The sequence below is a fragment of the Rhinatrema bivittatum genome, chromosome 1 (assembly GCF_901001135.1).
Source record: "Rhinatrema bivittatum chromosome 1, aRhiBiv1.1, whole genome shotgun sequence".
In the NCBI taxonomy this organism is placed as follows: domain Eukaryota; kingdom Metazoa; phylum Chordata; class Amphibia; order Gymnophiona; family Rhinatrematidae; genus Rhinatrema; species Rhinatrema bivittatum.
The window spans coordinates 163,348,980-163,364,918 of record NC_042615.1 but is presented as its reverse complement, the minus strand read 5'-3'; the positions used below and the strand labels follow the sequence as shown (position 1 = coordinate 163,364,918).

The 15,939-nt window shown below is 40.2% G+C and overlaps 1 protein-coding gene across 5 annotated transcripts in view; it reads left to right on the top strand.

Moving 5' to 3' along the window:
• TBC1D1 (TBC1 domain family member 1) overlaps window positions 1-15,939 on the top strand; it is a 480,914-nt gene that overhangs the window by 232,760 nt on the left and 232,215 nt on the right. For all 5 annotated transcript variants that reach the window (XM_029589471.1, XM_029589507.1, XM_029589478.1 and 2 more), the window contains 3 exons: window positions 113-245; window positions 3,307-3,398; window positions 14,516-14,626. In XM_029589471.1, the coding sequence (XP_029445331.1) occupies window positions 113-245; window positions 3,307-3,398; window positions 14,516-14,626 (336 nt within the window). The remainder of the gene's footprint in view (window positions 1-112; window positions 246-3,306; window positions 3,399-14,515; window positions 14,627-15,939) is intronic.

Sequence of the window (15,939 nt, the reverse complement as noted above, 5' to 3'; positions counted from 1 at the left end):
TGTATTTAAGAGCAACTCTTCAAGGAGATTAGTTTCTTTTCATAAAGGGTTTATTGCAGCAGCTGTGTGTTAATTTCAGATCTTGTTATTGCTTCTTCTGCTCTCCATTCAGGTGGATGAGATTATGATGACGCTAAAGCAGGCTTTTAGTGTTGCAGCTGTGCACCAGAATTCAAAAGCTCAGAGTCAGCTCTGTGAGGGGTGCCCCATGCAAAGCCTCCACAAACTCTGTGAGAAGGTAGAAGGTAAGTGCATGAGCAAGCAAAAGGCAGAGTGAAAATTCTGTATTGGCAGAAACTCACTATGAGAACATAGGCACTAAGCATGCATCATAAGGAATGCATTCATTTTGAAGTCATGCAGAGGGTTTACACAGTTGATTAATTGCAGCCCATCTACTATTTAAAAAGTGATTGACAGAAATTATAGAGCAAAAGGCTATAGCATGCTCAGTTAGTCCCTTGTATGTGAAATGATTTATACTTTATATTAAAGTTGTCTGCTTAATAATATAATAATAATAATATTTTTCGTAACACTAGGATTCTTTGGATTTTTGGTTTGCTAAGAAAGCAGTTGACAGCTGCTATTGTCTTAAGTCCACAAAACCAGAAGATGATCCATTTCAGCAAAACACATACTGTGTCTCTAAGCAGATTTAGCCACAAAGGATGGCTGTTGTGGCTTTGCACAAACACAATGTAGAAATCAGTGTAAACTGATGAATTGGGATGTCTTAACGCCTGCTTTAGAAACCCCCACTGCTTACATTGCACTGTATTACTTTATCCATAGACCATGAGTTTCATACAAATATCAATTTAGAGTGTTCAGTTGTGAATCTATTCAAATTTTGAAGCCAGAGATCAGTTTTGAGTCTCATGTCCCTTGGCAGGATTCCTGAATAACATCTGTATCTATGGAGCACCAATATCATATTACAGGAGCTCAGTCCCAATTGTATTGGGTACCACTGGCCTGATTAAAAAGAACTCTGAGGGACAGAGTAAAGTGATGGACAAATGCTAAATACCTTGAACAATCCACCATGTTTTCCTTTGTTTGCTGATTACAATTGCTATGATGAAATGGAAGTGGATGTTTCGAGTCTTTAAGGCCAATGAGTCTTCAGTGCCTATGGGGGGCCCATTGAGTGGTTTGTCATTCAATCACAGGATGCCCCAGTGGACAGCCTATGTAGGTTTCGATAGGGGAAGGAGAGCAGTCCGTCTTCCCTGGGCATGAGACATCTTACAGCCTTGAGCTGAGGACTGCGCTGATAGGTCTGGCAAAGGGATTCATCGAGGTGGGCAGAGAGCTGCCTACAGATGGGTTTCTGCAGGAGAAAGGGAGAAGATGCTTGGATAAGTTCTACAGGCACTTAAAACTGCAGGAGACAAGCCAGATCTCAAGGAAGGGCAGCAGTTGGAGGGAGTCTCTAAATCAATCTCTGTGAGTTTGAATTCTTCTATGGTTTTTCCATGGGTGACTTTGGCTAAGCCAAAAGTGGTTACTTCGGTAAATTTATGATTTGCTATTGCTGGATTGAGAAGTCTTTTTTATTGTAACTCAAGTGGGAGCTAACACTAAATGGTTGGATGTGGTTGAAATACACGTTAGGAAAATACAGCATAAGGAAGATTGCTTAATAAAAGACAAACTTGCGTTACATGATAAAATAGAGAGACTGGAGGACATAGACATTGTACTTTGTGGTTTATTCATTTTCTATGAATGTCCACTGCTATACCACTGGATATGTTTGAGATACATGATGGAAGAATTAAAAATTCCAGATAAATCATTTTCTTCTGGGTCCAGAGCTCCTTTTTCAAAAGAAAAAGGAGAGATCTGTTCAGAGTCAGAGTTCACAGCTCTCATTTGATTTTTTATTTTTTTTTATTTAACTTAGGTCTTGGAGGGGAAGATGAAAAACCTACTTTAACCACTTGTCAGTTTTGTTCTAGACTCGGATAGAGATTGAGCTCTCCAATCATTCTTTAAGTATCAAGAGACCTGGTTTTTTGATTGCAAAGTCTGAGCATTTCCAGATGTAGCAAAAACTGCACAGAAAAGATGGCAACAGTTTCTTCTGTTAAGACATAGAGTTTTGCAAATTGAGTGTATTTGTTTGGCTTAATTTACCTTGTAAATGTGTTAGAAAGTATCGGTCTGTTATGTATATATTTTGACCCCTCAAATTTGGCTGGCTGTCTTTTCACTAAGGTGGGTCTTGAGCCTGCTGCAGTTTTCTCACAAGTTGTAACTTCTCTTGCCAATTCATGATCTTCTCGCACTTATGACCTAGATCCCATGTATCCTAATTTCCTATTGCTTACCTTATATGAGATTCTGTTATCCTTGTATTATTTATGTATTTGTTTGTTTGTTTGAGGCTTTTCTATACTGACGTTCATTTGCACATCACATTGGTTTACAATGAAACAATTAGAAAACATAGTAATAAGATAAGAAATTACATTTCAATTTTCAAACAACTCAGTTTTCAGGGCAGGAATTTCTGGCTCAAGTTTGTGGACTGGATTGCATTGCGTAACATTTATTTTTGTAATCGAGGGCTGTAGTGTTATGACTAAGCTTGTGGTTTCTGAATCAGTGCTATTATATACAAGATTTAAGTTAAATTAAAAAAAAAAAAAATCAAATGAGAGCTGTGAACTCTGACTGGTTGAGGGTTATGTTATGCAGTATGATAATGTACTTGTATAAGGTAATTTTTACATGTTGTAAATAGCTTCAAGCTGGTTTTGGAGTGGCAATATATAAATGTAAAAAGCTGTTAGTAAAATGATGGGTAATGTACTCTATTTTACTTGGATTATCGAAAATGCCTGATGTGCCTCCATAGATGTGGTGCACTTTAATGTTTATCAGAAGTAAACATTTATCTTTGCTGTTTAAAAATGCTATTGGTTTGGTAATATAAAAGGAAAATACTACAGCACTTGCAGTATCTCACATTTCAGACTTAATTCTGTTAAGTTTTAGAAAAAAAAATTACATTTATTTTTGCTTATGGAAGACTTAAGGGGTAATTTTCAAAAGAACATTTGAGCTTAAAACTGGGTTTTACACAAGTAAATGGGATTTTGAAAATTGCCATAAGATTTGCTACTTTTACATGCGTAAATCCTTTTGAAAATTACCCCCATAGTTCTTACGGAACTATTCTAGGATAGATCAAAATTCATTCACATTTTATTTTTCTGAATTTCACATCAGGAGAGTATCCCCATCCTTTGCCAGTAGCTGATGGCATTTGTTGTTGGTGTTTTTCTTTTCTAGGGATTCATCCTTCTAAAACTAAACTCGAACTTCAGAAGCACCTTACAACACTAAGTTACTGGGAGCAAGCATCTGTGTTTGAGGAAATCCAGGTAAATTTTCAAGTCTTATTAAAGGAGAGAGATTTTAAGATTTCTTGCAAACATTGTGCCAAGCTCCAAAATCTCTCTTCAGAAGCAGTCACCATTAAAACTGTGCACTTTACCAATGGCCCCTGGTTCCAAGCCTCTGAACCCCTTCTCATAAATGGCAATATTGGGGTTTGAAGCAGCTAACCAGAGCCCCAGCTTCTCCCCCCCCCCCCCCACCCAAAGAATACCCCATATTTTTGGACAGCAAAGCAATACTGCAAGGTGATGTAGTGACAAAAATAATCAAGATATAGATACGCTGGAATGAATGTATTCCACTTCATTATCCATGCCGTCATGTGTAAGTATCCAGTAGGTTCAGCTGTGGACATCGTCTTTTATTTGGCAGAGAGTAAATTAATTTTGAAAATTAGCATGTGTGTCAGTAGTGACTGAAAATTACCATTTGTTTCCATTGTAATGTTTATTAGAAGACAATAGAACACATACATGTTCAGCCGAGCGTAAATAGCTATGCAAATTATATATATTCGGTCATCAACCTCTTGATAAGTTGTTTACATCAGTTTTAACAAGACCGTAATAAAGAGGCTAAACTGTATTCATGGAAAACTCCTCATACGTTTCACTTCAATTTATTACCTTCCCATACCTTCCCACCTCGCCCTTCCTATCCATTTTTGAATGCTGTTTTGTGGCCTATGTAAAATTGGGTCGGTGGTTTCAGTCTGGATCCCAGTGGCTGGGTGTCCATTTCACAAATCAATACCAACACAATTTAGCACTGCTATTGATAACCCAAGCAGAGGAAACATATTGGTCAGGCATGAAGACTGACTTTGAGGTATGGTCCTCTGGTTCTTGGAGGTGATCCCTTAGTAGGGTTAAGACATTGACAGGGTAGTGAGTGGAAGTTAGTACTGCTGCTGCTTCTTTGGATACATGAGAACTTTAGTTTACATTGCTCTGTCTGGCACCTTTTCGTGGACTCTAAATTCACTAGAATATTTTTTTAAAAAGAGGAATATTGAATTTTAAAACCAAGTGTTAGTATTTCTTAAAGTATTTTCACGTGAATTAAAGTCCTCTGTGGTGCCAAGATTTTTCTGTGAGAAGAGCCTGAAGCACATTGGTGCAGGGTTTGTGGTCACCTGGTAAGTGTGCCTGCGCACTCTCTTCATGGCTTTACTCACTCACATTCTTTGTGCATCCATTTCAGTGACCTCATTGCTGATCTGACCTTAAGCTATTTGTAGCTGAGGAAAAAAGTGACCCCTATAGTCGAGTCCATTGGTGGGAACAATATTACTGCCTCTCTTCACTCAATGAAATCGCCTGACTTCTAGTTATGATTAAAAACGCTGCTGCTTCATCTGTCTTTCCTTATCCTTGGTTGTCTATTGGGCATTAGTGTCCAAAAAACTGTATATGCTTGATCCAGATATGTAGGTGTATAACTAAAGCTATGTCTTTCCTTCATACCAATTGTATATAGAAAGCCTTGTAAGTGCCTACCCCTCCTGTTCATTCCTAACTGTATAAACCCCCCCTAATGCTTCTCACTTGCAACGTCCTATTTATACAAGAAAAGACTCCATTGCAAGTACATTCTTCAGTTAAATGTACCACACCAAGTTATATGTAACTGCATAACTCCTCCATCCTGCCTCTAACTCCCACCCTCATCCCTCTGTGTGGATTTACAGCAGCCCACCGTACCGTTTCTTCCTTCCCTGCCCCCACCCTACCTTCAATCCGACATGTGTCACTACACTATTCCCATTATCCACCATCCCACCCTATGCAAAACCACCCTTTCCCAAACCCATCCTGGCAACCACCAGAAATCCTTAATCCCTATCTTGATCACACCCCTCACACAACTCCTAGGCCTAGCAACTCTTGCCATTTCATTATTCAACTCCCAATCTATCCTTAAAAAAGCGCCTATCCTCTACAACATCCTCTCTGACAACAGCCTAGACCTATGCGCCATCACGGAAACCTGGCTAAAAGACACAGACCAGGTTTTCCTAAACCAACTCCCACAACAAACCTATGATATCTTCTCTATCCCAAGACATAAAAAAGAGGCGGTGGTTTACTCCTAGCAGCTAAAAAATATCTTAACCTAAAACTCCAACCCTCCCAACCCCCCCACAAACTAGAAATAGGACTTTTCAAATCCACCACCCTACAGGTATGTCTCATCTATGCCCCCCCTGGCATACTTGACCATGACCCATCCCCCCTCATAGAATTTATCGTTGACAACCTTAAACCCGATAGCCCAGCCATTATACTTGGCGACTTCAATCTCCACGTAGACGCCAGCCCGATCACTTCCTCATGTGAAACCTTATTGATCACTCTCAAAGCTCTAGGTTATAGACAGCTCATCACTACACCCACACACAGAGCTGGTCATACCCTTGACCTCCTTTTCGTTAACTCCTACATCTTAGCATCCAACACCCCCTCCACCACCCCCATCCCTTGGTCAGACCACTTCATTGTCAATGCCTCCCTCTCTACCAGCATCACTACCAACACATCACAATCACAGAACAAAACCATATCCTTTCGCAAAACATGCCCCTCAGAGGAGCTCGCCCTTGCACTTGAAAAAACAACCAAGAACCTTGACCTCTCCAATCCAGATACAGCCTTGCAATCATGGAATAACATCACATCCACTATAGCTGACGAACTCTGTCCAATTGTACACAAAGAAATCCCCCTATCAACAAGAGAAAAACAACCCTGGTATACCAACCAGTTATAGAAGGCAAAGCAGGATCTCAGATCCAAGGAACGCATCTGGCGCAGACAACCCTCTCCTACTCATAAAGCTATATACAAACAGACCCTGCACAACTACCGCCAAGCCACCCTCCAAGCCAAACGTGACTTCTATTCCTCCAAAATTCATTGCTACCAATTCAACCCCAAAGCCCTTTTCTCCTATGTTGCTGATCTTACTAAATCCCCCACTCCCATCTCCCACGAAGGAAACACCGACACAAAATGTGAAGAAATCGCAAGGTATTTCCAGACCAAAATCAACAGCATTCTTCAACGCCTCCCCTCCAATCCCTCCCCCATACCTCCCCTCACCAGTAATACCAAGCACCTCCTCGAATCCCTTGAACACACCTTCACCCTAGAGATAGAATCTATCCTAAAAAAGATGAGACCGGCCTCTCACATAGCAGACTCAATCCCCTCTAAATTCCTCCTCTCTATACCCACTACTATTGCTAAACCCATAGCAAACATAATTAACTGCTCACTAACCTCCGGCAAAGTCCCAGACCCCCTTAAACTAGCTGTAGTCAAACCCCTCCTAAAAAAACCCACCCTTGATCCTACGAACCCAGCAAACTACAGACCCATCTCCAACCTCCCCCTTATATCCAAGATCCTCGAGAAGGTAGTCAACATCCAACTCACTGACTTCCTTGAGGACCACAATATCCTACACCCTTCGCAATTCGGCTTCCGTAAAGGTCGTAACACTGAAAATCTCTTTTTAGCTATCACTGACACTCTCCTCATCGGCATGGACCAGGGGAAATCATACCTCCTGGCCATCCTTGATATCTCTGCGGCCTTTGACACTGTTAACCACCAAATCCTACTTTCCAGGTTGGCAGAAATAGGCGTCACTGGCACTGCTCTATCCTGGTTCTCCTCCTATCTCAACCACAGAGAATACGCTGTACAAATCAATCAAAGTACCTCTTCACATATCCCACTCACACAAGGCGTCCCCCAAGGATCCTCCCTCTCTTCCACACTTTTTAACATCTATCTTCTCCCCCTCTGCCAACTTCTCTCCGACCTAGGGCTGACTTTCTTCCTGTATGCTGATGATGTCCAAATCATCATCCCCATTCAAACTACACTCAAGGCATCCCTTCAATACTGGGAATCCTGCCTCTCCACCATCAACTCCCTTTTGGCCAATCTCCACCTGGCACTCAATGCGGATAAAACTGAAACCCTCGTCATCAATCAACCAGAGCACACTTCCTGCCCCACTGCTCCCACCCCCACCATAACCCACTCACCTACATCTAATGTAAGAGACCTAGGAATCCTACTTGATCAACACCTCAATTTCAAGCCACACATCAAGTCCCTAATAAAAGGAGGCTTCTACAAACTTCACATTCTTAAAAAACTGAAACCACTCCTTCATGCACATGATTTCCGTTTAGTTCTGCAGTCCACTATCCTTTCCAAACTAGATTACTGCAATTCCCTCCTGTTAGGCCTCCCTACTTCCGCAATCAAACCCCTACAAATCCTTCAAAATGCGATGGCAAGAATCACCACCAATACCCGTAAGACTGAACACATAACCCCCATACTAAAGGACTTGCACTGGCTTCCCATACCATACCGCATTAAATATAAAATCCTCACCATACTGCACAACGCCCTTCATAAAAACAACCCCGCCTGGCTTAAAAACATGCCACACTTCCGTACCTCTAATCGACCCACTAGAAATGCCCTCGCAGGCACCCTACGCACCCCACCTCTCAAAACCGCACACCTCTCCAACACCAGAGAAAGAGCGTTTACCATAGCTGGCCTCACCCTTTGGAACTCACTTCCCCATTACCTTCGACTTGAGCCCTCCTTACAGTCCTTCAAAAAAGGCATCAAGACCTGGCTGTTCAGGCAAGCCTACCCAGAAGCCAATCAAACCTAGCCACCCCCTATCCCCTCCATTGCCGTACTCCCTCCCTTTCACCCCCCAACCACCCCTTACCCCCTTAGCCCACTCTCCCTACCCCCTAATCTCCCCCCCACCTCTTCCCCTACATCCGCCTCCCTCTCCCTCTCCCCCCCCCCAAACAATTAATCATACAACTGATCTATTGTAAATGAGTACTTCGCCTTAACTTATAATTTTAAAAACAGTTACAATTATGTTCCTCTTATTATATTTATCAAGTTGATTGTTCCTCTCTCTCCTTCTGCCCTATTCTTTCTTGCTGCTCTTCCCCTGCCCACCTCTCACCTTTTTCTTGCCTGCTCCCCTTCTCCCCCACCCCTGTTCATTGTATTTTCTACCTGCTTCAGTTATTTGTAAACCGGCATGATATGCCCTATGAATGTCGGTATATTAAAAGTTTTATAAATAAATAAATAAATAATAAATAAATCGATCTTTTGCACACTAGCCCTTAACCAGTTATGCCTTTCTACAATGTATTTATTTCTCTTGTATTTGTAGTGGTTGTTATCTTATCCATTGTAATCTGTATTTTAGAGTGATAAAGTATTTTAAGATGTTATGTATGAGAGAAGCACAGAATAAAACTGTTATATAAATTACAGTATTGATTCTCTGATCTTCTTTGCTCCCTTATCCACATTGCTTTTTGGTTGATTGTTTTCAACTCCTCCCTTTATGCTTTGGAGATTGTGAAGTGTTGGGGGATAATATCTTCCTTGTCCTCATCTTATTTCAGGTAGAAAAGATTCTGGCAGCCTGACTCTTGGATGGGTCAAGTTAGTGTTTGTCTTATCTTTATCTAAAACAGGCATAAGGCTTTTTAAAACTGTAGAGCACACAGATAAAACCCTTATACTTTCTTCTCTTGGTTATTTTTTGATGCCGTAGTTTAAAAAAAGTTAGAATAAGGAATGGGGATATTTAAGTGTCAGTCTTATTCTCTAGAATCCCCAAGCTCCCACATGGCACTGAAATTAATGTTACCCTGCTGGGTGGGAGGACGAATATTTGTCTCTCACAAGCCAGAAAGAACACTTGTGAAACTAGTATTAAGCTTTCTCCCAATGGTGACACAGGAGCCTAGCCCCACTAATCAGCACAATCATGTCAGCATGAGCATTTCTCAGCACACTAATTACTTTCATGCCATGCTGCGTCAGTCCAAAGGTCCATCAAGCTCAACATCCTGCCTCCAACAGTGGCCAGTCCCAAAAAGTAGATGGAACGTTTTGCTGTTTACTCCCTATGACAAGTGGTGGGTTCTCCCTGAGTTACCTGGTTAATAACTACGGTATTTATGAAATTTTCTTCCAGGACCTTGTCCAACCCCTTTTAAACCCACCTATTTTAGCACTTGTGAAAAAAGTGATCATCACCATGTTTTAAAATTATTTGGCTGGATTGCTTTAAATCAAGACAGTTTAAATCACCATGAAAAGAACATCATCTAAACGACTGGTTTAAATCATTTCCCATGAAGTTCCTTCACATATTTTTAAACAATGGCTCAGATTTGATCACTTGCAATGCTTACACTGAACATGTTTCCTTCGATGGGTTAAAAAAAAAAGAATTTTTTTTCAAAATTATTCCAGATGGGGGGTCTTTCTTATGCCCTGAAAGATTCTGTGGCAGAGAATGGGAGATTATAGGAAGCTATGTATGTACTGTACCATATCTTCCCTTTTTCATTTCAGTCCACTCCACTGGTTCTTTTCTGCTTTGCCTCTGTTCATTCATAGTAATATAATATTAGAGTAAAGACTGTAGATAACGACCTAAACAGCTCATGCAGTCTTCCCAGTTGAGTTTTATCTTCTTTTTGGTAGATGTGCATCTAAAATTCCTAAATACAACCTAACACCATTCCTCCCCCTTGGGTCTTCACCAATCTCTCAACCCTCCTCTCAGATCTTTCCCATGCATGGCCAAAATCCATCCGTGTTGGCCTTTGCATGCTTTCTTTGAGCTTTGATGCAATTTTCACCCCTCTTTAGGGATGTAACTAGGGATGTGCTTTTGTTTCATTTGGAAAAAAAGTACTGTGTTTAATTTTCCTCCTATTCGATATGGGGGGGGGGGGGGGTAAGGCTGATGTGCACGGAGCAGGAGAGAGACCTTGGGGTTATAGTGTCTAATGATATGAAGTCTGCGAAACAATGCGACAAGGCGATAGCAAAAGCCAGAAGAATGCTGGGCTGCATAGAGAGGAATATCGAGTAAGAAAAGGGAAGTGATTATCCCCTTGTACAGGTCCTTGGTGAGGCCTCACCTGTAGTACTGTGTTCAGTTCTGGAGACCGTATCTTCAAAGAGACAGAGACAAGATTGAAGCGGTACAGAGAAGGGCGACCAGAAAGGTGGAGGGTCTTCATCGGATGTCATACAAGGAAAGATTGAAGAATCTAAATATGTACACCCTGGAGGAAAGGAGGAGCAGGGGTGAAATGATTCAGACTTTCAGATACTTGAAAAACTTTAACGATCCAAAGACAACGACAAACCTTTTCCGTCAGAAAAAAATCGGCAGAACCAGAGGTCACGAGCTGAGGCTCCAAGGAGGAAGACTAAGAACCAATGTCAGGAAGTATTTCTTCACGGAGAGAGTGGTGGATGCCTGGAATGCCCTTTCGGAGGAAGTGGTGAAGTCCAAAACTGTGAAGCACTTCAAAGGGGCGTGGGATAAACACTGTGGATCCATCAGGTCTAGAGGACGCGTATAAAGAGCAGGCAGCAAAACACTGCACGGAGCGGCAGTAGCCACAGAGGCATTCATGGAGCGGGATGCCAGTGGTTGGTGTTCCACCTTCACGGAGCGGAGGGATGGAGGGCTGCCATCTCCCAATTAAAAAAAGAAAAAAAACAAACAAAAAAAAAACAGGGATGGGTTCATGGGCTATAGGTATTACCAATTATTAGGCTTATTCAATTACCAATTATTAGGCTTTTCAATATTTGATGATAGTTAATGTGTCTTTCAAGGCATACTTCACTTTCAATGCATATCCAGCATAGCTCCCTGCTTCAATGGCAGGGGAGAAGAAAAACTAATACTTCACGCATATCAAGCATTGCTCTCTGCTTCAACGGCAGAGAGCTATGCTGCCGCTTGCCCAACTAATCAAACTTAATATTTCACTTGGAAACAGCTCCATCACTGCTCTCTACATTAATAGTGGGGGTGAAAGGGAATTAGAACATAAGGTTACTAAGAGCCAAGAGAAACAGATAAGTATGAGAAAAAAGAAGTGTGAAGCTTGCTGGGTAGACTGGATGGACCGATTGGTAGTCTTCTGCCGTCATTTCTATGTCTATGTCTATGTTCTAGCAAGCAACTAATTCCATCCCCATAGCTGCTTTTCCCCTGTCGTAATAAAAAAAAAATTAAAAAAAATAATGTATGACTCCTGAGCATGTCCTGGCCTTTCACCCTGTCAGGGGTCCTGAAGTCCAAATGGGGCAGGATCAAACCCCAGTGCCCCTGCCTCAATGGATTGGCATCCCAGAATGGCACCGGTCTGCCTGCATGGATGGGACCAGCCCTACCTCAAAACATTGACCTATTTGTAGCTGAGGAAAAAAGTGACCCTTATAGTCGCGTCCATTGGTGGGAACAATATTACTGCCTCTCTTCACTCAATGAAATCGTCAGACCTCTTCAAGTTATGATTAAAAACGCTGCTGCTTCATCTGTCCTTCCTTATCCTTGGTTGTCTATTGGGCATTAGTGTCCAAATCAATCTTATGCACACCAGCCCTTAACCAGTTATGCCTTTCTACAATGTATTTATTTCTCTTGTATTTGTAGTGGTTGTTATCCATTGTAATCTGTATTTTAAGATGTTATGTATGAGAGAAATAACACAGAATAAAACTATATTATATAAATTACAGTATTTATTCTCTGCTCTTCTCTTTGCTCAGACCTGGGTACAGCAGGAGTGCTTTACCTGGTATCGAAACCGCGGTAATTTAGACATCCAATTGGAGCAGCAAAATGTGGGGCTGTCCAGGAAAAACATCTATTTTAGATACCACACTATCCAGATTGTATTCAATAGAAATGCTTGTAGGACTTTTTTAAGCTAGAAAAATGATTAGATCAACTTTTTATTTTAGCAGGTTTAGACTTTACTAAGTTTGCAATCTGCCTGTGAAACAAACCTAAGTGTTTTCAAAGCAAGATGCTTGCATATTTAGTCCTTGAAGGCCCCACACTGGTCAGATCTCTTGAACCAAATATATGCAGATGCAACTTCTGAATGTTGTTTGTGGCTATCTCAGAAAGCAGGGCCTGTCTGTGGCCCTCAAGAACCAAAATATGTGCACCCCTATACAAAAGGATTGTTCTGAGCTTAAGTGGCTCAGTTTCTGGAGGGCAGGTTTTTTTTGATCTGTGCTGGTTTTTGAATCCACAATATAGTGGTGGAGACGAGTGCCTGTCTCACAAAACAAACAAATACATGAATAAAAAGGTGAGATGGCATCTGATTTAACAAGCGTATGTTAAGGTTATGTGAAAGGCCTTGAGCCACAAAATCATTTTCATGGTGAACTTTATTCCATTAATGATTCATTCCAAATTTGTAAAATTTCTTGTCCTGAAAATTCATCAGAAAGCGTATCCCCCGACATGAACGTGTTTCGTGCAGAGCGCTTCTTCGGGAGAGATAACACACGCTAAATTAATTTTATCCCAACATGGCAGAGCTATCATTCTGCTATGTTTCGATAAAGTGAGTTCACAAAACGTTTAGAAAAAGTGTTTTATATAACCTTAACACGCGCATGTTAAATCAGATGCCATCTCACCTTTAGTCAGCAATTTGATTGGCTTTTCGATCTACATCTTTAGCATTGTGTTAAGAACCAAAATATATTTGGGGAGGTGGGGTGGATCTGGAACAGGCTGTGGAAAGAAATAGGTTTACTTAAAATGTAATTTATCATAGAACATGTCAGCCCTAAGTGTCATCTAAAGTGCCAAACCCACTTCCTTTTGCATTTGCTGTAAACCTTAGTTGATTGTCTGACTTTTAAGTTGGTGAAAAGAAAAATATTAAAAAATCATGTACAAATGCCCTTTTGGTGAATGATATGTAATTGTTTGTCCTAAAATGACTGTAACAAATGATGTGGAGGCAAGTCTGCCCCTTTCTGCCAGTCATGCTGTGAAATAAGTAATGAAGGAATCCTTGCAACTTGCTGCATTGTTTAATGATGAGGCTTTTGGGACTTGAAGATGTTGTTCCTTGATAAAATATTATGAATCTATTTTATTGTAGCAGCTTATCTCTGCGAATTTTGTTTTGCAAATGTTTGCTGGAGAGGGAGAATGTGTGTGGAGAAATACAAAGAAATTGGCAAACATCATGCAGACAGGCATTGTGTGCCTGTTGTATCATGTGTTTTTTTTTCCCCACTAGCACTAAAAGAATAAATCACTTGCTACAAACAGAGCCTGATTTATCATACTTTCTATATTTTCAGAAGTTTGCTAGCATGAGAACCAAGCAAAATTTTTTCTACCGTAGAAAGGTAGCCCATGTCTTAAAGAATATACAGAAATAACTGGTGACCTCTAGTGGAACGACTAGTAAAATACATTTATTATGGCCTGGCCCACGCCGTTCTTACAGCGAAGATTATTGTTGGCTGAAATTAAATATTTATTTACAGAAACCAACTTGAACATCAAGTATTGTTAACCCTCCTAAAGTTAGGATGTCGAGAGGGCAGGCTGATCCAATCCTTGTTGTGCCCCGTTTGTGTAACTGTAGTTTTGAATGCCTAAGAAAAACAGAGCTACATATCCATGCATGCAAAACCCGGCCTGATTCAATATGTCCTCCTTGACATGGATCTAAATAGTCACCCGATCTACAGTTGGTTGTTTTTTTAATGAAAAGAATGTGCTACTTCATTAGAGAACATGCTGCTCCATATCACACAGAAAACAGTCAGATCTATGCTGCCTGAAATTAAATTCTGTCCCCTGTATGTATAACAGTATGAAGAAGTTTTGTCCATATAGTAGACGTTCTACTATTTAAAAATACACTGAAAAAATGAAATTTAAGAATAAGATAGAGGTACCAGGAAGTTTAGTAGAAGAGGCTTCCATTATAATTGTCCATTATGTCATTTAGAATTTAAAATTGAACTGTGAGTGAGGTGAACAGGCCCATTAAAATAAATCCCTGCTGGCCAGCAGTTTTTCAAGAATTTATAGTAGGATCTTTTGCTTTATAGCATAACATTGGAAGAAGAAACAACTTAAGGAAATGCCCTGTGTCAGAGTTAGCTGTAACAAGGTGCTAATGAGTAATCTTTACATGTGGTTTTTTTTTTTTGTTTCTTTGAAGAAAATGATGCCAAGGTCTGATCAGCAGGAAAATGAATTGGTTATCTCTTTACTGAGAAATCTCTATGAAGAGAAGCAGAGAGACCATGTCCACAATGGGGAAGTGAAACAGGTAGGATGCTTGAAGTTCCCTTTGTGTTGGGCCAGCCTAGTAATTCTGTGGTAGTGCTGTGCACTGTCATGCAAAGTATCTGGGTTTGATTCCTGAGTCAGCCAGAGACGGGGATGCTGCAGAGACAGCGTTTATAGGCCCTGGGTAGAGGGAGGGTAACCCCAGTCATTTTGCAGTGTCAATACCTGTTAGTGGGATTTAAGACCCATTATTGCAGGGCTCAGAAAGAACCCTGGTGCATGGCTGAGGACTATCTCTGAAATGACTAGAATAAGTGAGATGGGAGAGTGGTTTATGTTGTTTGTTTATTATTCCTTGATTAATCGCAATTAATTACATTGGTGAAACAAAATGATGTACAAATAAAATTTGAACAAGGTAAGTAAAAAAATTTGCAAAAATATAGCACAAAACATTTCAAAATAAAACTAATGAAAATGTAACAATCATAATTTATTCAAATTTTAAATAAAATAAAACAGCAAGACAAATAAAATACTAAATAAAATGGGTAAAACAAAGTGCAATAAAATAGAACAATCTGAAAAGAAAAAAAAATAAAATTAAGTAGAATTCAGATGAGGGAAGGCTTGTATAAACAGGTGAGACTTGAGTGCCTTCCTAAATTTCAAAGAACTTGTTCTCAAGGCGACAAAATCTCTGGGTAATTGGACATGAAGACTCATGATGTCGTAGCCCAAGTAGAATTTGGTTCTGATGGAGCTGCAAGCACAAAGGAGCAAAATGGAAACTGATGGACTAAAAATATAGTTAAGCAACTATAGACACATTTTGATGAGCACCTATTGCTATAAGTAGACAATAAGAATTTTAAAATAAAGAAGAGGAATGAATACTGGTGCAAGAAAGCTCCTACTTGCCTGTTCCTTGTATTCTGGAATAAGCCAAAGTGATAAAATATATTGCAAACAAAATACAAGTAGCAAATGGGATGGGACAAATAACTGTAATACCTTCTTGGAGAGCAGTCTGATATAATTTGGGGGCTTCCTGTGTGTGGCCGATTTATCTGTCACAGGTGGAATATTAAACAGTGATAGCACATCTACCTTTTGGGGAAAGCTGCCTTCTTTTGAACATTTTATTAAACTTAAGCCTTAATGACATGATCTATATACTTAGTAATTGAAATCCGAATCATGTTTACGGCCTTTTTCTTCAAACAATACTGTCTTATAAATGAATGGTTTAATTTACCTAATTTCATTGTTCGGTGTAGTCATTACCTTAAATGTAGACTGTAGTTAGTTACTGTTGTATTAACCAACAAGCCATAGTTTGCAAATACACAT